Source organism: Carya illinoinensis, chromosome 8 (assembly GCF_018687715.1).
Source record: "Carya illinoinensis cultivar Pawnee chromosome 8, C.illinoinensisPawnee_v1, whole genome shotgun sequence".
Taxonomy (NCBI): domain Eukaryota; kingdom Viridiplantae; phylum Streptophyta; class Magnoliopsida; order Fagales; family Juglandaceae; genus Carya; species Carya illinoinensis.
This window is the reverse complement of record NC_056759.1, coordinates 8743635-8770514: the sequence shown is the minus strand read 5'-3', so window position 1 is coordinate 8770514 and position 26880 is coordinate 8743635. Positions and strand designations below refer to the sequence as shown.

The window sequence follows — 26880 nt, the reverse complement described above, 5'->3', positions numbered from 1 at the left end:
TTTAACAAGGACATTGCCCCTAAATCTGGGAAAGTCCAGTCTTTTTTTCATTTTCTAAATTTTAAAAAGCTCATATTTTTTGGAATTTTTTGCTTTATTTTATAATTAATCAAGGACAACTAGGGACCTTAAAACACTGAGTTAAGATATCAGGACAAGTTGGAGGTAATGAGGTGAGATAGATTTTTATGAATAATAGAGAAATGTTTTGAATTAAAATATTTTATTAGATTTTAAAAAATAAAAGAGAAAAAGTTGATAAAAAAATTTTAAAAGTTAAAAATTTGTTTAAATATTAATATTTAATATTATTTTTATTTTAAGATTGGAAAATTTTGTATTGTATTTAATGTTTTGTCTGAAAGTTCGGTAAAATTATAATAATAATTAAGTTTTGATAGAATAAAATAAATTAAAAATTAAAAAATATTTTCTATTTAAATAATATTTGAGAAATACATTACGACAACGATAGATATAATCAAATCTATACGTGTTTAAACGAGCCAAGAATGTAAAAGCGAGTGGCCGTCGAACGTTGCGTGGCTCTTGGGTTTCAATTCTGTCATTTTGCGACGTCAGCCGCCAAAGTATGACAGGCGGGAAGGAACAGAACGTCGCTCGAATCGAAGCCGTTGACAATAAAAAGATAAACGGATCCAACGTGGGTCGCATAAAGCTGAGTCAGTTCGGTTTGGGTGATGGATCCGAAATGTCAGTGTCAAACCTAGTAAGAAACAGCTCACGGCCGAGGTCAAAACTGTAACCTCACCTGCCAGCAGGGGACCGTAACGTTTAAATGCAGCAGAAAGATAATTAAAAGGAAGAGGAAAGGGAACGGCAAGAAAGATATCAGAGTGAGCGGGGCGGCGAGAGCGACAGGTCAAAAATCAAGCATAAACATCGATGCTTACTGGTAATTATGATCACACGAGCAGAGAAGGAAAGCAAAGGAATTCAGCACTTAAAAAATAAAAATTATAAAAATATACAAATATTCAGGTCCACATTTTCCGAAAGCGAAAGAGGAGAGGCATAAATCAAAGGGTAAAATCCAGCTATTATTACAGTCGCCGCAAACTGTGCCGCTAAATTTGTCGCGCTCTATTTCTCCGTCTATCTGTGTTTCTCTGTCTGTAAATTTTGCGGCAAGGAACAACACACATTTTTCTTTTTGCCTTGTCCGCGTAATTTTAGTTTCGTTTTTTCTCCGTGTTTTTCTTTTCGCGTTTTCCTAGCGTCATTTGCCAAGCCGACGGTTCTAGGACTTTCTTCTTGGGTCGTTTTATTTTCGTAAAATTTATTTGCTCTGTCTGTCTGTCTGTCTGTCTGTTTTTGTTCTATTTTTGAAAGATATTTTACTTTGGGCTTGGATTTATTGGCTATTTTTTTTTAATTCTATTATTTTTATTTGGTTGAGGGGCTTCTTGATCTCCCGGGTTCGAAAAGAGCTTTTATGTCTTTGAATAGGGTTAGGGTGTGTTGCTTTCTTTGCTTATCCCCACCTCCTCTCAAAGCACGTTATGTTCTGGGAATTTGAGATGGGTGAGTGGGATGACAAATTTGTTTCGGTTGGTGGTTCACCGTTGATCTTAGCATTTTCTCTTACTGGTTTCTGTGTGCATTAGAGAGAGAAGGGGAGGGGGAGGGGGAGGGGGAGAGAATGGTTTGTTTTTCTTGCTTCAGTCCTGGAGGAAAAGGTGTGCGCAGGATTGAAATTGAGAATGGCACGCGATCCGGTTCTCGGCACTCTGCTGATTCGGCAGGTCTGCATGTGTATCTGTGTAGCTAAAGATTGGAATTTCCGTGCTTCCTTCAGACTTGTTTTATTAATAAATTTGATTTTATCGTATTCTATTGAATTTTTTTTATAGGTGCATTCTATTGAATTATATTTAACAGAAACAATTTGATAATGTATTTTTTTCTGGGATATGGATATGCAGGTAGTGGGAGGGGAAAGGAGGAGTCAGGCGATAACGGTAAGGGAATCCGATCCACAGCTAAATCGTGCGAATGCTGGGAGTTGATTCGGGTCTTTAATGTTTCAGTGAATGGGAAAGGGAAGGCGACTTTGAATGATACTAAGGGCAACAGCACGAGAAGCAGTGGGGCGCGCAGTTTTACGTTTCGTGAGCTAGCAGCAGCCACGAGAGGTTTTAGGGAGGTGAATCTGATAGGGGAAGGGGGTTTTGGAAGGGTTTACAAGGGCCGCCTTGAGACGGGAGAGGCAAGCTCTGGTTCTATTTACAACATGCCAACATGTGTGTTATTATCTGGATATTATGGAATTTGCATTTGCTTGCACAGAAATATAAGAATTTAGGGGAAATGGATTTCAATATTTAGTTTAAATTGCTTGGGTAAGATACGAAGAGCAACAATTTTTAATGTTAAGAACCTTACTTGCTCAAAATAAGGAATATGAAACAGTTGGGTGAAATACACTCTCTTTCGAGTTATATAGCTCTTTTCACGTATTAAAAAAAAAAAATTGTAGCCTTTGTTAAATTGATAGGTAGAGTATTATTAATTGCTGGGTTGTGAATCTTAGAACATATGGAAAGTATGTTATTTAAGTCAAAATTTCCTTTGGATGGAAATAAATTTGTTATCAGCCATCCTGCTGCATTTTTTAATATGGGTGTGAGTTGAGTTGGTTTATTGTATTTGTCATAAACCACTTGGTTTACATGTGCAGGTTGTTGCGATTAAACAACTTGATCATGATGGCGTCCAGGGATTTAAGGAATTCCTTGTGGAGGTTCTCATGTTAAGCTTGTTACACCATTCTAATCTTGTCACTTTGATTGGGTATTGCACTGATGGGGATCAGAGACTGTTGGTCTATGAGTACATGCCAATGGGTAGCTTGGAAGATCATCTCTTTGGTAAGTATGTTAGATATGCATCTTTTACACTTTCTAATTGATTCTCTTACTTTTAACTTCTAAAACATATGTTGGATGAAAAGCTCCACCTTAGCACTTAACTTCAAGCAATAAGTGGCGCAGGTCAAGAGAAATAGATGAATGAATTCCATGTTGAATGGCGTCTCCCTAAATAACCTAGGGTTGTTAAGCTAGAGTCTCACTGTTCAACAATGAAACTTGATTGAATATCACCACCAAAAGAAAAGAAAGAGAAGCCTCGTCTCAAAGAAGTTTAAATAGAAATCAAATTCATTCATTTATTTTCCAATGGAGTGCATCAACATATAGATACCTATTTATTAGATAATCAAGGAGATAGAGAAAATCAAGTAAGAAATAATACTAGAATAATGAAGTTAATCAACCGACATTAGTAGTTGCAACTAGATGGAACTCCAGATAAGTGACAAGTGAAATCACAGTTTTGCTGGAGTTGAACATCCTCTGCATCAAAAACTATGAGGGCTTTGTTTTCCTATACGTTTTTCAAGTGTATATAGAGCCAGAGAATGAGATTTTATATATATATATATATATATATATAATTGAGTCTGCTTTTATTGCTTTGTTGTTCAGCACTTGACATTATTTCTTTTACTGGAAATTTTGATTCTGGACGATCTTGGAAACTTTCATTCCTTTCTTAATTGCTATGAGCTCTGCTTTAAAAAAGTTTCTGCAGAAGGATCAATGTTAGTAATCAAACAGGATTTGTTTCTCGACAACCTTGAGGATTGCAGCTTGTTGTCATGTAGCTTATTTGTTTTTCTCTTTCTTGTTAAATTCACTTATAGACTGCAAAGTTTTCAAAACTGGAAAATCCGTTTGGGTGGGCATGCAGTTTTTGAATACTAATTTCACAATTGGCAACCTGGTTCATGTGTGGTGGCACCTTATATTAATTACTCTGATTGGAGGGACTGATTACTCGTTTTCTGTATTCAGATCTGGACCCTAACAAAGAGCCACTGAATTGGAATACAAGAATAAAAGTTGCTGTTGGTGCAGCTCGGGGGCTTGAGCATCTCCACTGCAAAGCCGATCCCCCTGTTATTTACCGTGACTTAAAATCTGCAAATATCTTGCTGGACAACGATTTCAATCCGAAGCTCTCGGATTTTGGGCTTGCTAAACTGGGACCTGTTGGTGACAATACTCATGTTTCAACCAGAGTGATGGGAACATATGGTTACTGTGCCCCAGAGTATGCGATGAGTGGCAAGTTGACCCTTAAATCTGATATATATAGCTTTGGTGTGGTTCTGTTGGAGTTGATCACTGGCCGGAGGGCAATAGACTGCAGTAAGAAGCAGGGAGAGCAGAACCTAGTTTCCTGGGTGTGTTAACTCTCTCTCTTTTCCCCTGTAGCATGTCAGTCATATAGTCCCTCCCCCCCCCCACAACACTACTTTCATTTCCCATTATCTTTATAAGTTCATGTCCGAGAATTATGAAGCATGTATAATTTGATATTTGCTCTAGCTAGATCGATATTTACTGCTAAACTCTCTGTATGAGTTGGTTGATTGTCCAGTTCTTATTCTGTGATGATAAATATGCACTTGCTGCCTTAGGAGTTGTGTATCCCATAAAGTACAAAGCTATAGCTTTTGGTGACTCTTTTCTATAACCTTGTATTTTGTTTTCGTAATATTTACACTTTTTGCATTGCAGTCTCGTCCATTTTTGAGGGACCGAAGGAAATTTACCCAATTAGTTGACCCTTTATTGCAAGGGCGCTTCCCTGTTCGTAGTTTGCATCATGCAATTGCCATTACTGCAATGTGTCTTCAAGAGCAGCCAACTTTCCGCCCTCTCATTGGTGATATTGTTGTAGCGCTTGAGTACTTGTCCTCTCAGAGTAATACTTATGAAGTCCATAATAGCCGAGTCCGCAGTTCCCTGCCTCGATCATCCTCGCAGCAAGACAGTGATATCTTTTCCTGTGAATCAGATTATCGAAGAAGTTCGACTTCTGTTTAAACATCGGTGGGCAGAAGCTGCTGAAATTATATGATGCTGTAAGGCACCAACTCACTCGCTATTGGATTTGAAAATTTCAAGATGTTGTAAGAAAAGAGGAACTAAAAATGCTTATTTGTGCTGTTTACCAGAGCATGTAGTAGGAAGCTCCTCGCATTGATTGCAGAGACACTGCAACTACCCTGCCGCTTCCACCCCCATAAATTCCAGAAGAAGCTATTGATTTCCATTGTTTTATTTTAAAGTCCAATAATCATATTCATTCTAGGAGCCATCTTTTTGTTACATTTTTTAGGCAACTGGGAAATGAAACCTTCTAGGGGGTTCGAGCTTTGGATGTCCTGCAATGTCCATACTTGGGCAAGTGAAGCGGCCAACTGGCCTGAGGGTCATTAGCCTTTTTGTTACATGTTCATTCATATGATCATCATCAACATAAAATATACCTTATGTAAATCTTTGGCAAGTATTTTAGCTTTTCCTTATCTTCATTTAGCATCTTTGTTTCCCTAGTAGTTATAAACCAAACAAGTGAATCTAGCATTCCATTAAATCTTCTGTGTATGCTTTTTAACCTCCGTGAGGCATGCTTATGCAGCATTTCATTTATGGTTTAGATCTGTGCGGTTCAATGTCCCTATAGTCTTATATTAGGTACCTTTTGACCCACTATGTTAGGTCTTCTTTGGTAATTGGACACCTATCACTAGGTTGTGTGCTGTTTCTGGAAGAAAGAAAAGGGGTGGGCACTCGAGTGATTCCAGTTATACAGTGCCTCTGCTATGAATGTGGGCAGCAATCATTGGAGTCACCGCACAAAGTAGCCCTACCCTTCTATAAGCTATACTGTTGTGGGGGATGTTTAGCATCAAAATGACACTTATGACTAGGTTTCCTTAAATCATTTTTGAAAAAACTGAGATCTAGTCAGGAGCCCAAGTGCCCTTAATTTAGTATCTAAATGGCATTCTAATTACCGCCTCTGGTTAGTATTGTGTGTATGGTGGTCGTCTTTTTCTCATTTTCTATTCTGATATTTACTTTTGGGGTGACAAAGAGTTGCCACACGTATCTATCTTTGCAAATCATATTCATGAATTTGGTATTATCATGCAAATAAACTACATTTTTGAACTCATTTTAAGTACATGTGTCAATTTGTTTCCTTCTCTGATACCAAGTAGATAAGATTATGGAATCTGCATCCTGATATGTGTGCTTCTCTGATATGTGTTCTTGCAGGTTTGCTACTTTGTGAAACTTGAAGGAGAAAAAATGTAATCCATTTGCAATGTAATGATATATATGCACCTGCATAATGGGTATCTCAAAGTATGCTTTACGTATATATCAGAGTGTTCAGGATGTAGTTTTTTCTTCTGAAATCATTAAAAATGGTTAGGTGCTTATCAGTGGCTGACTTACAAGAGAAAGGGAAGAGTTCAACAGAAGGAAAATAAGGTCATCTCGAGATAAAGGGGTTCTCCTTTTCGTCAAGAGTAATTACACCGTAGATTCTTTGATATTATGAAAGTTGGAAAAGAGGAAGAGGATGGGGGGCTGCAAATGCTGGAAAAACCTGTAATCTTCATTGTTTGCTGGAAACAATATGGGTTCATCCTTACGCTTTGAGCTATTCAGCTATTGTCCAGATTCTTGAGCATACAATGTATAGGAAAAAAAACAGAAGCATCATATGTCGTAAAAAAGAGAGACAACTTTATCTTGTGGCATTTCGTTGTTGCAAATGTAATCATGAGCAAAGGAAAGAACTATGTTTCCAAGAACAAAATAAAAGCAATTATATTGTTGTCTTCCGTTCACATTTTAAATGATTTTTTTATGTGAATTATTTAAATAATAATTACGTAAAGAGAAATGTTACAAAAAAATCTTATATCATGCATCTCCATTTAGGCTTGTTTGGATTTCGAAAGCTTTCATCTCATCTTCTGATAATAATTTTCTTAAAATTTTAAATAAAATATAATAAATAATTTACTTTTTCTAAATATTAAAAAATAATATAAAATAATATTTCATTTAAAACTATTTCATCTTATTTCTAAATTCAAATTTATGATTATATTTAAATATCTACATATTTAAGCATTAAAATAGAATAACAAATCATATATTTATTAAGTGGAGGTCGTATTGATTAGATAAACGTGTGTAGTGAGACACTTTCTTATAAATTGTTTTTAAATAATTTTTTTTTTTTAATTTCAGTACTGCTATTACTCATGAAAAACGTGAGGTTTTTTTGTGTCGGCAGCCTCTTTAATTTTTTTTTTTCATAAAAAAAAAATAAAAACAGATCAAAACGTAAAAGAAAGACTTGCCCAGCTATTTTCAATCCAATCATTATTCATTTCGAAACTGCTCCTACCATCTTCTCCCAAACACCACTTTATCACTGAAACTTGGACCGATCTGGGTTACAAATGCTGGGTTTGTGCCACATGATTTCAAGTTTACAGACTCTTGGATAGAAAGGAGCAAGAGACCGAATGAGAAACCGATTTGATTTGATCGGATCTGCAGTAGAAGGTTATCTGCTAGATAATTGGAGCTGGAGATCGAAACCGAGAACATAAACCATTTAACTTGTACTCATTCTCTTACTCAGACTTGAGAGAATGAAAGACTTGAGGCAGGCCACGTGGCACTGCCACAATAGCACGTAACGAGCCGTATGTGTGTTGCGCGTAAGGATAGCATTATTCTTTTTATTTAGACTGGAAGATATTAATTTAGAGAATTCAACCCATTTTGTCTTTTTCCCCCGAGAGGCAAGAGGTATGGATGTTCCAATAGCTTTACTCAGTACTTCCTGCACATAGTTTCTATTTTTAAACTTTGTCCTCACTTCCCTAGGAGACAATAGATTTTGTTCCTTGTGTTGGCTGAAGACTGAAGTTGATCACTGGCTGCCTGTGGCATTTCAAGGACAAGGAAAGAAATCTTAGGACGGCAACACTTCTTCCGGGTAGTTTACCACATAAAAAGGACAATTGCCATTAAACTAAGCTTTTTGATGTACAACATAGCAATCAATCTAACATGGTAAAATCAAAATATTGTGATAATAAAAAGCTAAGAGCTTATGAAGATGATATCGACTGCCATCTTGAAAATTATGTATTCCAGCACATGTACAGCTTCAAGGAATGACAACAGCTAGCCTTCCTCTACTAATTTAAGCACATTTTTATGGCTCGCTGCTTTCATGGCAACGACTTTTTGTGAAAGGTTTTCAATTTATTTATTACCAAATACCAATCCTACTCAATATCTCAGAATTTTCCTGCCCACCTAAACGTCGATGTATCTGGACATTTTCAGAAACATACTGTCTTTTATAAAATAATATAACTTAATTTATATGATATATTAAATTTATTTTATAATAAAAAAATTATAATATAAAGTATTGCATCAATTCACGTTAATTTAAAAATTTATTTTTATGAGATTTTTTTTATAGTTAAAACATTTTTCTGACACTTTTAGATAATCTCACACAAATAATGATATATACAATCGTGGAATGTACAAGTATCGTATAATTATTTTTAAAAAATTTTATTTTTTTTATATAAATCTCATATTTATTTATTATTTTCAAACTAATCATATAATATTTGTACAATCACAACTATAATTTTCATTTCTCATCTCACATTAATGTCACACTCAAGCGTCCACAGCACAAGTTAGTTATAGGTCATATCCCCCCATGACGCCATCTCCCATATTTTCTAAACTCGTGTGCCACTCGTAATATCAAGTGTCTAAAGTTTGGACTAATTAAAATTAATCAATGAGTTCTAATCCAACTCGATGTGTCTAGATCAAAATGGCTCGAAGCACGCCATGTGTTCAGCATTCATGGGTCATAATTAAAAAGGCGCTTTAGAAAAATGTTATCTTCCGCACTCTTTATGAATTTCTATCTGTTAAATAAATAAATTGACTTAATTATAGATCGAAGTGTCAATTTAATTATTTTCAAATATTATTTAAATATAAAACAATTTTAAATCTTTTAACTTTTTATCTAATGATTATAACTATTATAAATCTTAAAACAAAATATAAAAATCAATACAACTTTTTCAAAATTTTAAAATAAAAATTATATTAAAAAGTTATTTTAAATTTTATAATATTTTTATTCAATATTTTCCTTCTCATTTTTTAAAATTTAATAAAAAAATATATTAATTTAACTCATTTTACTTCTATTTAAAGACTATTATATTACTATGCACAGAATTCACGAACAATGCCTTACTCCGTTTACAGGTCGTGATCGTGCATGGAAAATGGAAACCAGCCATGGGAAATTGACAGAGACGTCGGCGCTCCATGTATATGATACGGCTGTATATATGTATACATGCATGTACTATAAGAAGTCCTCCTTCCCTTGTTCACACTGTTCTTTCGAAGTCTTGTTCACACTGTTTTTTTGTATTTTTTGAAGTCTTGTTCACACTGTTAATTTGCCTTAAATGTGCGTTGAATAAAATCTCTTTTATTTGAGAAATATATTATGACTATAAAAAATAATAAAAAATTAATTTATAATTTGATATGACCTAAATATGACGCATGCATCATGTCATAAATTACGTTAATTTATAAATTTTTTTTTTTAATCTCGTTAAGGCTTAATATATCTATTTATTTAAACAATATTGGCACTCCATCACCAAATACAAATCAATGAAAAATATTCAAGTTAGGTCATTGACCAGTAAATGCATGACCTACCCAACTGGACCAAAATAGTCAATAAGTTTTATAGGTTTATAAAAGCAAAAAATATTAAATAAAAAAGTAAAATAATTTAAAATCATAAAATATTTTCAAAATATAATAATTGAAACTTAGTTCCAAGATTCATTTAAAGAGTCAAAACTTTAGTATTGAAAGTTGTAACAGAAAATTTAATGGAGAGATTTCATTGATAAAATTGTCAAATCTAAAAAAATAAAATGATAAATTAATTTTATTGACTTTTTAATTATTTAATAATTTTAAGATGTGTAAATCTTATGCATTTTTTTAAGAGAGTTGCTACACAGCAGCCTCACACCCAACACACTATCATTTTTGAAGTATAAAATAGAAGAGGGTAAAATAGTAAATTTATATTTTTTAATAGTGTGAAAAAGTATAAGGTTGCTGAGTATATTTTTCCTTTTTTTAAAGTTGCGCTACTCCTACTGCTAGGGACTCCCGCTAGTCCAATTACGTGTGTTTTTTTTTAATATATAAAAGAGTCCATCATTGAAAAAAAAAAAATTATATACAAATATTGCACCCTAAGACTGACTACAAATGAACGGTAAAATACAAAACAAATAAAAGGCCGAACCCTTTACTAATGTAAATTTTATTCTTTTTATAATATGTTTGTAAAATGATGATCGAGTTGAGTATAGTTTTTTTTTTTTTTTTATATTATTATTTTTACATAGACTTTAATGTTAAATACATGTATAGACTTATTTAATTTTTTTTTTCTAATTTCCAAAAATACAAACAATCAGCCCAATTGCACAAGGGGTTTTGCTTTGCGTTAATTGATAAGAGCATTCACATTGAATTTTTCATAAAATTTCTTATAATTTAAATAAAAATCACATTTTTTAAAATTTTTTTTTTCTAAATTTTACTTATATTTCAAAAACCTCCTAGATCCAATTCTCTAAAAAGTCCTAGATCAAATTATCTATTCTTTTTCTATTCTATTAAAATTATATTTTTCTAAGTTTTTTTGTTACTTTTTTCTCCCACTTTCTTTTATAAACTTAACTACAAATTTAATTATAAAGGATCTCTAAATATGGGGATTCTCTATAGCAACTCCATCCATCTACCATAAAATAGACAATGAGATGAGGAACGGTTTGAGATAAAGTATTCCTTAAAATTTGGAGAATTTTTACTTTTATGATATGGAATGTGAATGCTTTAAGTCGCAATACGGTTGCCCCTAACGCTTGACTTTCTTGACTTTCTCTATTATGCTTCCACATTTTACTTTTTTATAGGAGTTTTGTTACATACAAGTATAGTTACCAATCTGTGTATCAATACCAATTTATTTATATTTAAAATTTAAATTAACACTATTTTTAATAAAATTTACTTTTTAACTAATCTCATCATATTGATGCATAGATTAGTACATAATTATACTTGTAACTGTATTTTTCCTGTTTATAATTATGAAAATTTCTTCTTGTAAGTAAGTTTGCTTACGAAGTCGCACACATACTAACATGTAATGCATCCATTTAATAAAATGGTGGTACGCAGTTTGGTGCATCAAATTGATTGTACCTAACAAGTCTCGTTAGTTATATTTGCTCGCTCCTTGATAAATGGTAAAAGTTGTAGGGCGAGAAGGGCTATAAAACGCGGTGGGCATGATAGTAAACGACATAAACGAGAGAGAGAGAGAGAGAGAGAGAGAGAGAGAGAGAGAAGCGATTAGCGATCCAATGATGAAAAGGTCCAAGTCGCTACACTCTGTCAGCTTGGCTCCTTCTTCGCTCTTTCTTCTTTAGGGGAACCAACTTGGAGACCACGGAAAACTTCATAAAAATATATATATTTCTGCATTGAGATAGACTTGAAGCCACAAAAAAGAGAGTAATCGTCATGGGAAACTGCTTTGGAGCTCCGGTAAACAACCACAGTACTCCAAGCACCACCAAATCTTCAACCCCATATCGTACGTATATCCTTATCCCCGTGCACCAATCTATTATCCCTAGCTAGCTTTCTCCTTCATCCTTCCTTCTATCTTCTCTGGGATTCCTGGCTTTCTTTGGGGCTGCCAAGAAAACCCAAGTCAAAGATTATTAAAACAAACTGATCAAAGTCGGGCTTAGCTCTTGTGTTTTTATTTTTGATCTGATCTCTAGGCTGTCTGCCTTGTCTATTTTGTTGTTTCGGAAGTTATATATTATGTTCATGCGACATGAACATCATATATAGACAGTTGGAGGTAGCTTTTTAAAGTAACCTTGTTATTAATTTAAGGCATGGTTTTTCCCTTTGATCATGTCATGATGCAGAAACATCAAAAAATATTGGCAAACAAAGTGATACGACACAAAGCAACAGCAATGAGACCCAAAACAGCAACGTCGTGGAAAGAACCTTCGGTGAAACGGCTCAGGCATCCGGAAGGGTCATAACGCCCAATCTGAAAGTGTTCACTCTGGCCGAGCTGAGGAGTGCAACACGAAATTTCAGACCGGATACGGTGCTAGGCGAGGGAGGGTTTGGAAGGGTTTTCAAGGGTTGGGTCGACGAAAACACGTACGCGCCGTCCAAGGTCGGCGTCGGACTAGCGGTTGCCGTAAAGAAATCGAACCCCGATAGCCCCCAGGGCCAAGGGTTGCAAGAATGGCTGGTAAGTTTAACTGTGTGCGTTTCCTGTTTCAATACCATTGACTCGGAAATTGAATAAAAAATACCACACAGTCTAATTTCAATTCCTAGAGTTGGGTCAATTCATAAGAAGGGACTTCGAGCGTACATTTAAATTCATTATTTTTTCTAATTTCCTTCCATGCCAACCAATAATTGGGAGGCCCACCGGGACAGATTCTTCTGTATTTGTGAAATTTCCAAGAGTAACTTTTTGGGTGGAGCTTGACCGATTCTTTGAAACATTGACCCGGCAGCTTGGTTTTATCTTTTCCATTGCATTTGCTTGTGCCGACAATGAAGGGAGGATAGAAATTTGTGGGTTTTGAATCAGAAATAGTTCCCTGATTTTCACAAACAATAGGCCATTCTAAGCAACATGACCACTACAGCGGTTTTTATTTCTTTCTTTTGGAACTTTCCGTGTGTTTGTGTTGAATCAGCATAGGAATTTTGATGCTCTACATTAGACCTTAAAATCCCAAAAGTGCATTTTCCCAATGCCTAAAGGTTTTTCTTTTGGGGTTAATTTGAATCGAATTTGATAATCACCTGTATTTGTGGGTGTGCAGGCTGAGGTGAAATTCTTGGGGAAGTTCTCTCATCCCAACCTAGTTAAGCTCCTTGGTTATTGTTGGGAAGATAAACAATACCTTCTTGTCTATGAATACATGCAGAAGGGAAGCTTGGAAAACCATCTTTTCAAAAGTAAGAATTCATATTTTTAAAGAGATTTTTCTCTTATTCTATTTGTAAATCGGTATAGACGATACTTTATTCATCGCTATCATGGTTTGCTACGTTAGCAATGACATGTCAGCAATTAAAAAGGTGTGTCATCTGTGTCGGAGTCCTTATTCACAGCTAACATGGCCTGCCACATCAGCAATGACATGTCAACGGTGAAAAATATGTGTCATTTATCTGTTTGCATTTGTTTTACTCTTATGCTGAACCAACAGGAGCTCCAGAACCACTTACATGGTTGACGAGGCTTAAAATAGCAATAGGAGCGGCTCAAGGGCTTTTTTTCCTGCACACAACAGAGAAGTCAGTAATCTACCGAGATTTCAAGACTTCGAACATATTGCTGGATGGGGTGAGTGAGCTTTCCAGGTTGTGACTTGAAGCCACTTGAACAGAGTGGGCTTTAGTTTTCTAAGACCATTACTTACTAGTTTGCTTCGAATTTCTTATTTTCAGGACTATAATGCAAAGCTTTCAGATTTTGGGCTCGCCAAGTTGGGCCCGGCTAGTGGCTACTCGCACGTGACAACGCGTGTCATGGGCACTTATGGTTATGCAGCTCCCGAATACATCGCAACCGGTAATATTAATAGATAATCGTAGGCTTTACTTGTTTATTATTTTATAGTGTATTTGAATTTTTTTATTTTTTTAAAGTATTTTTTTAACCTCCTTAATTATTAAGTAAAAATTAAAAAATATATATAATTTTATTAATAGTTACTTTATTAACCAAAATTAGTAAAAGAGCGGTAGCAGGATAGTAAACCTATCATTATTCAATATGGATAATGAATTTTCAGTAGAATATTACTTCTAATAAAAAAAAACATTTATCTTCTTGATCTATAGTTAATAATGGTTAGATTGTCTAGAATTTTTATCTGATACAAATTATTTCTTTTAATATTTCTGATTATATGCTCTAGATTTTGAATCTAAATATTTATATATATATTTCAATATATCTTTAATGAGTGAAGAAGACTAACGTATCAATTTTTAGCATTTGGCCTAAGGTCATGTTAAAAGTTATTGAATAGGGTGATGCTACTATGCCGCTCAGTGTTTATCTGCCTGTCGTTTTTTGTATTTTTTTTTTTCATATTTTCTTAATATATTTAAAATTTTAAATATATATATATATATTAATATATTTAAAATCATTCTTTTTAATCACAAAATAAAAAACAATAATAATAAAAAGTTTGTGACCAACGGTAACTTTAAGGGGTTAAGTAGAGAGGACATATCAGCATTTTTCTATTGAATATATTCTGTTTAAAAATTGAATAGACAAGATTCCTTTAAGCGAAAAATAAGTTGACTTTTCTATCCATTCTCCAAAGCAATTTCAAGTTGATATCAGCTACCCATGTACTCTAACAAATAAAAGAGTTTTGTTATTCATTATTTTCAAAAATTATATATTATATTTTTTTTATTTTTTTATTTATTTTTAGGTTTATTTTTTATAAATTAATTAAAATTTTCTACTCATTATTTATATACTAAATATTTAATTAAAAAAATAAAAATAAAATAAAAAATATAATGTATGATGTGTGAGTTTATGTTAAAATTTTTTTTTTAAATAAAAACAAATTCAACCCATTTAAAATCAATTTTCTAACATTTCACACTACTAACAGGTCATTTGTACGTAAAGAGTGATGTGTACGGATTTGGAGTGGTGCTGCTGGAAATGATTACGGGCGAACGGGCTCTCGACCCACATAGAGCCAATGGTTTGGCGAACTTGGTGGAATGGACTAGACCGTCTCTCTCCGAGAAGAAGAAACTCAAGAAAATAATGGACGCAAAGCTATGCGAATATTACCCACTTGAAGCTGCATTCCAAGCAGCGCAACTAATACAAAAATGTCTGGCATCAGACCCCAAACATCGTCCATCCATGGAAGAAGTATTGGAGGAATTGATAAAGATCAGCGCAATTGAGATGACAGCAAAAGAGAAAAAAACTGCCACCTCAAAGCACAACAGACACCAAGATCAGGAACAGACCAACAACCATCACCTTCGCTCTCCCATTCACCAAAAGCATGCAGGCGTTTACGGTGGTGGAGGTACTAGATCATGAGCTTATCATCTCTAGCTAGTTAGTCCATGGGTTACATATGAGAATTGATATTTGCAATTATAAAGTGGATAAGCGTCGTGCATTTTTTTTGAAAAAAAGTAAATAAATATAAGATTTATTTTGATAATAGACCCCACTATTTTTCAAAAGTCGCGTTTGTACGACTCATGCATTGTATCTAACATTACTTTTACAGATTATTTAGCACTTGTACTTCTCTTTGTTTTTTTTTTTTTTGAGGGGGGACTTAGTAATATAGCATGCAGCTTTGAGTTTTTATTCTTGTGTAAAGATAATAAAAATCACAAGAGATTACAGAAAATGCAGTTAAATACATTACAACTTCATCCTCAAAGAACTACATGCAAGGGTATTTCAAACTTTAAAAACATCTCCCATTTGAATCTAATCCTTCACAGCCCTTATCTTCTTTAGAGGCCAGACTAACTTTCGTCAGCTAGCAATTAGTATGTGCAGATAAAAAAGCACCCTCGGCTTTGGGCTGTGTTAATTTCACTGCTACAAAAGGTCGAGGGGCGGGGCATACTATAATGTGTTATGAGATTTATCTTTCAAATTAAATTATGTTACGTAGATAATATATAGTGTAAAAGCTTTATGTAAGAAAGTGGCACTCATTGTGGACACTCATTTCCCTTCTCTTGGGAGTTATGAAGTGGCTCTCAAGCCAATTAATGAGTTTTGATGGTTGACCCTTAATAGCCAGCTAAGGGTTACACTTGGATCTAGTTAGGGGTTAATAGCCTCTGCTCTTTTAATTTGGATGAGAAGTGTATGGAACAAAAAGAGAAAATGATCTCTCTCAAAAGAATTATCTCTAGTCTTGACATCTAGGCTGTGGAATTTGTGAGTATTGTTTTCGTATTATCACGTAACACACTCCACTATCGATACGAGAGGATTTCGGACGAACAACAACGACGACGGAAAATTTGTAGAACAACCACACTAGATTCAAAATATTTCCGACAAGATAGTATCACTTCTGTTGTGTATTTTGACATAATATTTCTAACATTTGCAAATAGAATTATTTTTCATGCTATTGTTGATAAGCAAATAGAACAATTAGAAAGGAAATACGATATTGAAAAAAAAAAAAACAAAAACTTGTAAGTTATCAAAGTTTAAAACTTTCTTAGTAAGTGTCTTTGAACATTTATGGTGGGTTAAGTTGCCCTCAAAACGTATCAATTTTTCTATAAACTTAGTTGTATATTTCATTGTAATTACCTATTTATAATTTTTTTTAATATATAAAACACTATATTTTGTTCGTAATAATCAAAAGAACTACAGAAATATTTAAAACCATACTCCATATACATATAGATAAATATATAGTAAAGTACGTGCCGTTTGGGTGCTAAATGATACGTAAAATGGAAGATCAGATCCTACGTTCTAACCTTCACCAAAATAATTCTGTTTTGGTGAACTCAATCCAATGGTTAGCCCAACGTGACCCATGAAATGCATGTGCATACTCTTTCCTAAAGATTTCTTCACCTAGCTTCGGCTTTTTGCCTTTTTAATTATTTTCTTTTCAAATTAAGTATTTTTACATTATTTGAATTAAGTTTCTCTAATATCTTATACACATCATTCACACATGGTTTGTCAAAGGATACGTACAAATCTTGTTAAATGACACGTGTTGAACTGTCATTGGTGTTGGTGTGACATTTCTAACAATTTACTAACCAATTTTTTTTAATAATAAGATAGATTAGATAGACATTTTTATATTTAGTCATAACAATTAGCCATAATTAAAAGCTCCTATCAAAAGAAAATAAAATGCCTTTCGTATTTGTTTCATGTGCGCCCTTCCCGTGATTTTGTCATTTCTCATTTTAAAAATAAAGAAAGATAAGAGCCACAGGTTTTAAATATGGTCATCGTGCTATGAATTCAAGTCAAATTATGAGGAATGAAATTTACAGTCGTGAAGTGCATAAGTGTTACTGATTATTTTAAAAAAATTAGTAAATACAGAATCTATAAAAAAATAATAATAATTAATTTTTTAATGATAAATTTCATTCTTTCAAAAGAATTGTGCGATACCCGTGCATTCCTCTATTATATTTAGTATTATTCTTAAATTATTATTATCTCATTTTCCCATATGGACTTTTTGTTTTCATTTTTCCTTTTTCTTGTTTTAGCTATCTATGCATTAATTTATGTTACTGAAATCGATTAACTTCGGTGCAAGAAAATGTTTTGCCTATTAAGCTCTATCTATCTCCTAATCCTAGTAGAGACTACAAGACCCGGATAATGGTGGGAAAAACTTCAAACATCTCATACCAATCATGGTGTTTATTTGAACAGCTTTGCTACATACAGTCGCCACATGCAGTCGGCGTGCAGTCGGCTGTACGAAATAAATAAAAAAAAATTATAAATTTTTTTTTTTATATTCAAGGGGACCTATATGAATTATAAAAAGTTATAAAAATAATTTTTTTTTTCATGTAGGTCCCGTATTAATTTTTTTTTTACAGTCGACTGGACTGCATCTCCCGACTGCAAAAAGTATTTCTCTTATTTGAATATTATGAAGTTTTCACTTGTCTCATTTACCATGAGTTAGACTCTTATTTATAAATAAGTACGACTGGATGTCTATTTTAATATTATGTAAAATTATTATTTATTTCCAAAGTTGATATAAAGAGATAAATTTAATCATTTATAATTATTTTAATAAGTTATATATTACTTAAAAATGAGTAATGTTAGATACAATATTCGTGGAGTATATAAGTGATACATAATCCTTTTGAAGAATGGTGATTTTCATTATTAAAAACTATTATTAAAAAATTAGTTCTTTTAAAATAGATATCATATTTATGATCATATTTTTTTAAAAGAATTATATAATATTTATGTATTTTATAACTATAAATTTCATTATTTTTTTCTTAGCGTGAAGGCAATATGAATGATCAAGCTGCTGGTAAGAGATGAGCAAGTCGAAGCTTAATAATTAAAATTAATGCGGTAAACGTAATTAAGAAACATGATTCCAGGAGCTGCACGCTGATGATCCGGGAAAGCTATATATAAATTCGTTTGTAGTACGGCTGGTGCATGCTCCACGCATGATTTAATTCTACCTATATAATATATATATATTAAATGTACGTGACATGATATTCCACATTAATGGACCCCGCGCGGCTGCTCAAACAATTAATGGGAGGGCGTGATGAATGTGCGATCGAGAAGCTTCACCCGGCAGGTCAGTTGGGCTTTAATCAATATCACATGATCAATGATCATGACGAGTTTGAACTTTGATGTCTTGGTCTTGGTCTTGGTTAAGATTCAAGCATGCATGCAGATCAATTGCATCGATATCTTTTCTGCCCTGTATGCACTGCATCTATAATGTGCGAGTGAATCCCAACATCTCATAGCTCGATGTTCTCAATCCTGATCGATTGGGTTCACACTTCTAGGTGCATGCATGATATCATGGATATTCTTCTTTAATTATCTAAAAAATAATGTAGAATTTTACTAGTCTCTTCAACGATCTTTACGCTTCAAATTCAAGAACCTACAACGACCGTTTTAGAAATGGTTGAAGAGATAGAAGATGTTTATTGTTTGAGATATGATATTTGTAGTTAAAAGTGAGTAAGTATCACGTAATTACTTAAAAATAAATAAATATTAGATTTAAATAAAAAAATTAATTTTTTAATAATAAATCTTATTTTTTTTAAATAATTATATAACGCTTATATATCGTTTACACACTTCACGACAGTTAGTAGATAGCATTAATTTTATTTTTCTTTACATATGCACTAAAAACTTACAAAGGAGATAAGTAAGAAACTTGAATTAGTGGAGAGTTATGAGTAATTGCTCAACCCCACCACTTGATTATTCAATAAATGTAATTATTTCATTTTGAATTATGGTTCAATTAATCCGCGTGGACACTCCTTAAATCATATTCCGCTAAAAGCCTATGTATCCAATTTTCAAGGAAGTCCATATACGGCATGTAATAAGATTGGTGTGCATTGATGATGTAATAAATTACTTAGGCCATATTGTTTAAACACTTAGATGAGGTGAGTCTCATCTGAAAATTTTTTATAATTTTATTTTCAAATATTACTCAAATATAAAATATTTTTCAATTTTTAACTTTTTATCTAATTATTATTTAATCATTATAATTTTTCAAAACTTCCAAATAAAATACAAAAAAATAATACAAAATTTTTAATTTTTAAAACAAAAATTATATTAAAAAAATTACATTCAGATGATATTTTGATTTTATAATATTTTTATTTTCTTGATTTTTTCTCAAAAACTAATAAAACGTCTTAATGTAAACCATTTATTATTATTCACATAATTATTATTTCATCTCATTATCTAAACATGTTGCTAATCACTCACAAGGCTCTGGATGTGCAAGTGTATCCAAATATAACATATATATATAATGCGATTCATTCATAGATATAAATCAAAAAAGTTTAAATATTTAATAATTTAAATTATAAATTGTAAAGCATATTTGAAGCTATAAAATTAATCATTCCCTCCCTAAGTAATCTAACTAGAACTAAACGGCTATATTTTGTCCCACTCAAACCCCCACTCCCCCCCACATACTTGATTTGGCATCTATGATATGTAAATAAATGCCGAGAGTAATAGCCTGATTGGTGATTTTATGGAGAAAAAAATTATCTACCGTTGATATATATATTTTTTTGATTTGGCATCTATGATATGTAAATCAATGCCGAGAGTAATAGCCTGATTGGTGATTTTATGGAGAAAAAAATTATCTACCGTTGGTATAAATTTTTTTTGGGGGGGGCTGGTGGAGAAGAGTAGTAGAAGAGTCATACAGGACCTCGACCATTAGCTTTTCTTCAACCTTTCTATTTGTATTATTCTTTTATCTTTAAAGCAAATACTATAAAGTAGGTTATAGAGAAATGTAAATAAATTGTTGAGAAGAGTAGTAGAAGAGTCATACAGGACCTCGACCATTAGATTTTCTTCAACCTTTCTATTTGTATTATTCTTTTATCTTTAAAGCAAATACTATAAAGTAGGTTATAGAGAAATGTAAATAAATTGTTGAGCTAGTTGGTTTGGATTCAGAAATAAGATGAGAAGGTTTTAGATGAAAGTTGAATAAAATATTACTAAAATATTATTTTTTAAAATTATTATTGTTTTGAATTTTGAAAAAGTTGAATTGTTTATTATATTTGTATAGAAATTTGAGAAAGTTGTAATGATAAGATAAGATAAAACGATTTCAAAATCTAATGATTCGTGTGCACTTGAATTTGTACTATTTAAAATTATAAAATTGTTTCATTCAACATATTTCTTTAAGGAGTAATGCTATATATAATCCTAAAGTAAACAATTCTCGAGCATTTCCTTTAAAAAATGTTTAGTATATCATTAAAAAGTAATTTTTTATATGAATCATAGATTTACCCACCTTTTAAAAAAAGAATGCGTGAAATTTAAATATTATAAAACTATAAATATGATTTATCTTCTTTAAAATGACTATAATTACACTCAAGGCTTGTTTGGAAGATGGGATGATTTCATCTCATCCTATCTTATCTCATCTCATTTCTTTTCAAAATATAATTTAAACAGAAATATAAATATAGATACTTTTTAATTTTAAATCTTTAATTTTTTTCATTTAATTATTAGTTAGTCATTATAGTTTTCTCAAACTTTCAAAAACAATACAAAAAATAATTTAACCTTTTCAAATCTTAAAATAAAAATAATATTAAAAAATAATATTTTAATATTTTTATCTAATTTTTTCTCTCTTATTTTTTAAAATCTAATAAAATATTATAACTCAAATATTTTTCCTACTATTTTAAAATTATTGACAAATTTGTTGTTGACAAACATTCTTACGGTTGAAATTGAGAGTTTTGTAGACAATTTCAGAATCCACTTAACAATTATCTTTCTCGTGTATAGAGTTTTTAGAAAGAACAAAAGAGCAGGTTTAGAAAGAACAAAAAAGCAGGTAAGGGTTGAATGGAACACAAACAAAAATTCCCAAAGTTGGTAAATATGTCGTCTACAAAAAAAACATACCATCTGCGGAGTTATTATCATAAGAGACATCTGCATCAAATAATTAAAGCAGTGCAGTTGTGCTAGCTTGGTCTACCTTCTTCATTATTCCGCCTGCTACTCTACAGTGATCTCCGTGGGCCCTCAACTCCACCCACCAAGGAGTCAGGACCAACCCCCCCTTCCCCCGGCCGGAACTTCAAAACCACCGAATCCCCAACCTCAAACTTCAAAGTCGCAGAAGTCTCATCCTGCGTAGTTGCATGTTCGATCAAACTTGTCTTAATTCCTACCGTGAAGCTGTGGACTATTTCTACTCTCCTTCTCTTATATTTATTTTTTAAATTTTTAAATAAAAATTATATTAAAAAATTATATTTTAATAACATTTTATTCAAACTTTTAATTTTTATCTCATGTCATCTTTGTAACCCTAAATAAGTTTTGAATTAAAAGGAGAAAATTTAGGACATTACATTACATAAATAGTAACGTCATTTTAAAAAAAAAAAAGTATTTTTAACTTTATAAAATCACTATTCATTTAATATGATGTTATAAGAAAGTGATAAATTAATCATTTACCTTATAATCCACCAGGCATTGACACATTTGATAACCCTAGTAAATCTTTCGTGACCTGTGACAAAAATCGGCTCTTAAAGTAAAGTAAATTTAGGTTTTTCAAATTTTTTATATAAACTATAGATTTTATCACAAGAGAAAAACAAATAAAAAAACATTCAACACGTATATTTAAATAAAATAATAAAAATAATAAATAATATTTTAATGTGTAATATAAAAATAATAAATAACATTTTAATATTCATATAGAAGCTTTAAGGATTAAATCGGAGCATGCGGGCAAATAAATGCTTACTTCCATTTGGAGTGCGGCAGTTTTGTATGATCGAGGCGTGTCGCCGAGCGTGATGATGAGCGCAGTAGAGTGACAATTATGACGATAAATATTAAATGGGTCTTTAAGTTTAAGCTCTCCAGGGGGCACCCCCAAAATGCCAACTCTAACCCTCGTCTAGAATCTCTCCCCCCAATGACTTGGTCGTCCCCACCATCATTACTCTCCACTGACATTACCCCAAATTGCTTGATTAACCTTCTCTGAACTCGTTTAGCATCCATATTGATTTATACATATGCATATACAAAATCATATATTTTAAAGATTCAATTTATTATATAAGTGAAACTCTCACGTTAGTTTATATAAATTTATAATAAAATATTATCATTTTATTATTTTTTTACTTTTTTTTAAAAGTTTGTAATTTCTATATATTGGATTAATATATAATTATCACTTAAAGAAATTCTATTAATACCCAATACATGTACTTAAAACTTGTGAGAGAGAGAGATGTGTATGGGTTTGATCTTCAAATATATAAAATATTTTTTAAGAGTGAATGAGTAAAATATATAGTAAAATATGTAAAGATAAAATATGTAGAAAGAGAGTGGGAGGAGAGAGAAAGAACGAGTAAAATATGTTTTGGAGAGTGAATAGTAGATCTTTAAACATGTAAATGTACTGTTCATAGCTATGCAAATATTTAAAGATGCATAATTTAATATAGATAGATTTAAACTCATATTATGCAAATATGACTTTGTATATGTATATGCATAGACCAATGTGGATGCTCAATGATTTAGAACTAATCTTAGTATTATAATTTTTTAAAATTTTTATATAAAATATTAAAAATAATTTAATTTTTTAAAATTTTAAAATAAAAATATTATTATAATAATATTTTATTTAACTTTTAATTTTTATATAACATTATTTAATTTTATTTATAAATCTAAACGAACTTTAATATTTCTCAAATTCCATCTAACTTTATTTATTTTTTAAAAAAAATATTATTTATTATCTCTATACTACCGCAACATATATTAAGATGTGATTTATTATTTTTATTATTTGATTTAAATATATATATATTGATATCTAAATATGTATATGTAAATAAAATTATAAAAATGATAAATCTTACTCTAATGCGTAGTGAAAGGAATAGTAAGTAGGATTTTTCATTTATTTATATATTAGTTGAACCCGCATCCCCAAATCATGGTATAAGCTCAAAATGATTGAGGAAGTGTATATATTTCGATTTTCGACCCAATTTTCTACTGTTTCAGGTCAAAACATAGAGCCTGGTTTTTGTCGTATGCTGTTCTCTAGTTAAATTATACATCAATTACTGAATGAGCAAATCCACTTTGCCCTCGTTGCCCTACTAATTAGTGAGCGTTTCTTTTTCATCATTTCCTTAACATCTTAACCATAATGATGTTTTTTTGGTTGACTATTTCTGTACACACATTGCTTGCGTGATTATATATGCAATAAAAGTCTGGACAGATGCATGATGATCATCTGCCGGATATAAAGATTATTATAATTAATGTAAGATACAACTCTCATGAATTTATTGTCCATATTTAACTTTGAGTCATGTTATTTTTTTTTCTCAGCAAATAGAATATTTATAAATAAACTAACAGTTATAAGATACAAATTTAATAAGGTGGGAGTCTCTTGTAATCTTTCTAAAACCAACACATATTATAATACAAAAGTTAAAAAAAAAAAAAGAGTGATCGGAGCGAAAATGTTAATTCTCACCCAATTCCCACAAGGGAAGACTGCTAAGTGACAGTTTTAAAATAATCTGATGAATAGATTATTAAACTGCAGCTAGAAACCGTAGTACAAAGGCTTGTGTTGTAACATGTTGGTCTGGACTATTGGAATGAACTATTACATCCACTTTCACTCGATCATTGATTAGGGAAAACGAAAATATAGTATAGCAATCGAGAACTGTGACGAATCGCCGACGAGAGGGAGTTACTGGCGGTGACACGCGTGTAGGCCACATGGCTTTGGGTCATGTTATTAGAAGCCCTTGAGAGTCTATTTTCAATGAATATTAAGAACCTACTTCAATGCATGCTTATAAAAGCAAAATAATCGACTACTACCTCTTCTTGGAGAGTGATTATTTAGGTATTCTCATATAACGGATATTTAGTATTTACATTTTAATACAATTGGAAGGGTAATTCCCCTCTCAATCCATTGGGTTGGGTCTGGGCAAGACATTGAAGCCCATTTTGGCTCAGATCTCACCCTCTTACGGTCTAGGAATTATCAAAAGAGTTTGGCCCACAAACTGTGTTAACAGAAAGAGGATATGTTGCACGAGAAACTAGTCGGGGGGTAGATGTGACGCGTCAACCCTAATGCCTACCTGTGAGACCTAATATTAAAAGATCTGCATTGTTAAGTGAATGGAGAATACTAAAAACCTCTTCAAGTTTCTATTAAGGTTTATCTTGTAAAGGTACTCAAATTGGATTAGTGATCGATTTCTGGGTTTCATTGTAAACCTAGTTGGTTACTTCTAATTACATAAATCAATAGTTCAAACCGCTCTCAAATGTAGGGCATTTTTCATTTTTATAGGAACATTTGTACCATAAATAATGGCACCTTCAATTATAGCCCATTTGGGATGTAAAATATATCTTTTCTCACCATCCCTATAGTATATGAGACAAATATATGCATTTCGATTAGGGTCGTATTTTATTGTTACGATTTTACCATACCCTCCATTCTCTAACGATAAGAACTAGAAGTAACCGCATCGATTACCTACCGTCAAGACGTCACTTAGGTAGCCACACCGCATTAATAGCATCACCTTAGACACGTCGCATTATAGGCCATGACTGGAGCAACTATGGGCATAACGTTGGCCCTGACCTAAGGTACAGAATGTCTCCCAAAACCTCATATAAAAGACATGCTTTAGGTATGAAGAATTCTCTTTGAACACTATCATTCTCTTACAATTCTCTCAGATGAAATACTAACTTTAGTATCGGAGGCTCTTTAGACCATCACCAAGCCCACCTTTGTCTTTGTGATTGCAGGTAAAAAGATCCCAGCCCGAGTTGCTGGAACTTAACCTATGTGTATGAAATACGACATTAATAACAATATTATGTCAATTAAAATTATTCTTACATGATTAGTAATCTTTATTACATATGAGTTTGATATGTTTTATCTTTTAATTATATTTTATATTAGTCAAAATTGTTATGTCTGCATAAAAAAAGGTGAAATATTTTATATAAGACTATCTACTAAGTTTTCAAAATCAGCAAATAGGTGATTCATTTCTTAACGAGTAATATTATTATCAATCTTAAATCTTATAATTCTTAGTCATATTCATTGACATAACATGTTTTATAAGTCATATTCTTAGTCAACGTATGAACTCATTGTCCATATTTGAATTCAACTTGTGCTATTTGGAGGCAAAGGAAGATTGTAGGACAAAGCCATACATGTCAGTAGTATAGCTTATATGATATTTTGTTTTGGATTAGGGTAATTGTAATATCCTACACGGTCAAAACAGGTGACTGCAAAACTTGTAGAGCTACTTTGTAATCCCTGGTTAGATTGGATGCTTACACTCTGTTATTCCCCCGGCCATCTTGAGCGAGGTTAGGCTCGTGCAGTGTGCACAACGGCCTTCTTTGAAAGGGGCTTGCGTCTCAAGTGGTGCTTGCTGCTCGTCAAATCTATCACTTGCTGTCTCCTAAACAAGCCTTTATTGTCTCTTTAAAATTACGTTTAGATGTTGAGATAAATTATAAATAATAATATTTTATGAATCTTATTAAAATAAGTTTAATTTTTTTAAATTTAGATAAATTTATCTATTTAGGTTGAAATGTATGAAATAAGTTAAGATAAATTTAAATTTTTTATGAAAAGTTAAAAAAAAAAAAGTCCAATCTATAATTGATTTGAAATAAATTAAATTTGATTCAATAATCAAACGCAATTGAATTCTAATTCGATTTTTAGGTTTCGTTTGGGAACATAAGTGTTTTTAGATAATTTCAATATTATTTCATTACTCTTATCAAATTATTTTAATATTATTTATAAACTACCTTGTAAACATTTTAAAATATTCATAATATCTCAACAAGCCCTTAATCTCGTACAATGAAGTCAAATAAATAAGTCTAAGGATCTATTTGAGATTACGGTATGAGTTTTAAAAATACTTAAATAGTTTTAAAAGCATTTTAATGAAAAAATTAAGTTATTTTGATGTTATATATTAAAACACTTTTAATATCAAATAAACTAAAAAGTACATTTTTTCAAATAATGCAGAACGTAATTCAAATTTTAAAAAGACTGTTAATGGATGAAAATACACATATAATTTTAAAATAATTATAACTTTCAAACTTTCAAGTATATATTCATAATCTTTAAATATTCAAATAATTGTAATTTCTACGTCCGAAAGTATTTTTTTAATTTGTTTCCAAATAAACGTAACATGTTTAAAAGGATTTTAAACATATAGTTACCAAACAGTTGTGGTCGTGTTTTCATGTTGTGTCAAGTAATGAACATTCGATTATATATGTCAA

At 31.8% G+C, this 26880-nt stretch overlaps 2 protein-coding genes across 7 annotated transcripts; both read left to right on the top strand.

Annotated features, from left to right (window-relative positions):
• Nucleotides 1-843: 843 nt before the first annotated feature.
• LOC122318260 (probable serine/threonine-protein kinase PBL21) lies at nucleotides 844-6733 on the top strand. Of its 6 annotated transcripts, none has more exons than XM_043135475.1 (7): nucleotides 844-1766; nucleotides 1947-1982; nucleotides 2052-2230; nucleotides 2702-2891; nucleotides 3879-4270; nucleotides 4608-4954; nucleotides 6159-6733. In XM_043135475.1, the coding sequence occupies exons 1-6, from the start codon at nucleotides 1664-1666 to the stop codon at nucleotides 4914-4916; spliced, it is 1209 nt and encodes a 402-aa protein (XP_042991409.1). In that variant the 5' UTR covers nucleotides 844-1663; the 3' UTR covers nucleotides 4917-4954; nucleotides 6159-6733. The 6 variants fall into 6 exon arrangements, 5 of the variants coding, with proteins under 5 accessions (XP_042991409.1, XP_042991408.1, XP_042991407.1 ...); XR_006244776.1 differs by having other exon boundaries at nucleotides 845-1766; nucleotides 1947-2230; nucleotides 6159-6209; nucleotides 6319-6733; XM_043135474.1 differs by lacking the exon at nucleotides 6159-6733 and adding an exon at nucleotides 5048-5469 and having other exon boundaries at nucleotides 845-1766; nucleotides 1947-2230.
• A 4642-nt stretch (nucleotides 6734-11375) lies between these two features.
• On the top strand, nucleotides 11376-15435 carry LOC122317901 (probable serine/threonine-protein kinase PIX13). The gene is made up of 6 exons (XM_043134973.1): nucleotides 11376-11670; nucleotides 12017-12357; nucleotides 12947-13082; nucleotides 13337-13473; nucleotides 13578-13701; nucleotides 14774-15435. Exons 1-6 carry the CDS (start codon nucleotides 11598-11600, stop codon nucleotides 15220-15222), a joined length of 1260 nt encoding a protein of 419 aa, XP_042990907.1. The 5' UTR covers nucleotides 11376-11597; the 3' UTR covers nucleotides 15223-15435.
• Nucleotides 15436-26880: the final 11445 nt, after the last annotated feature.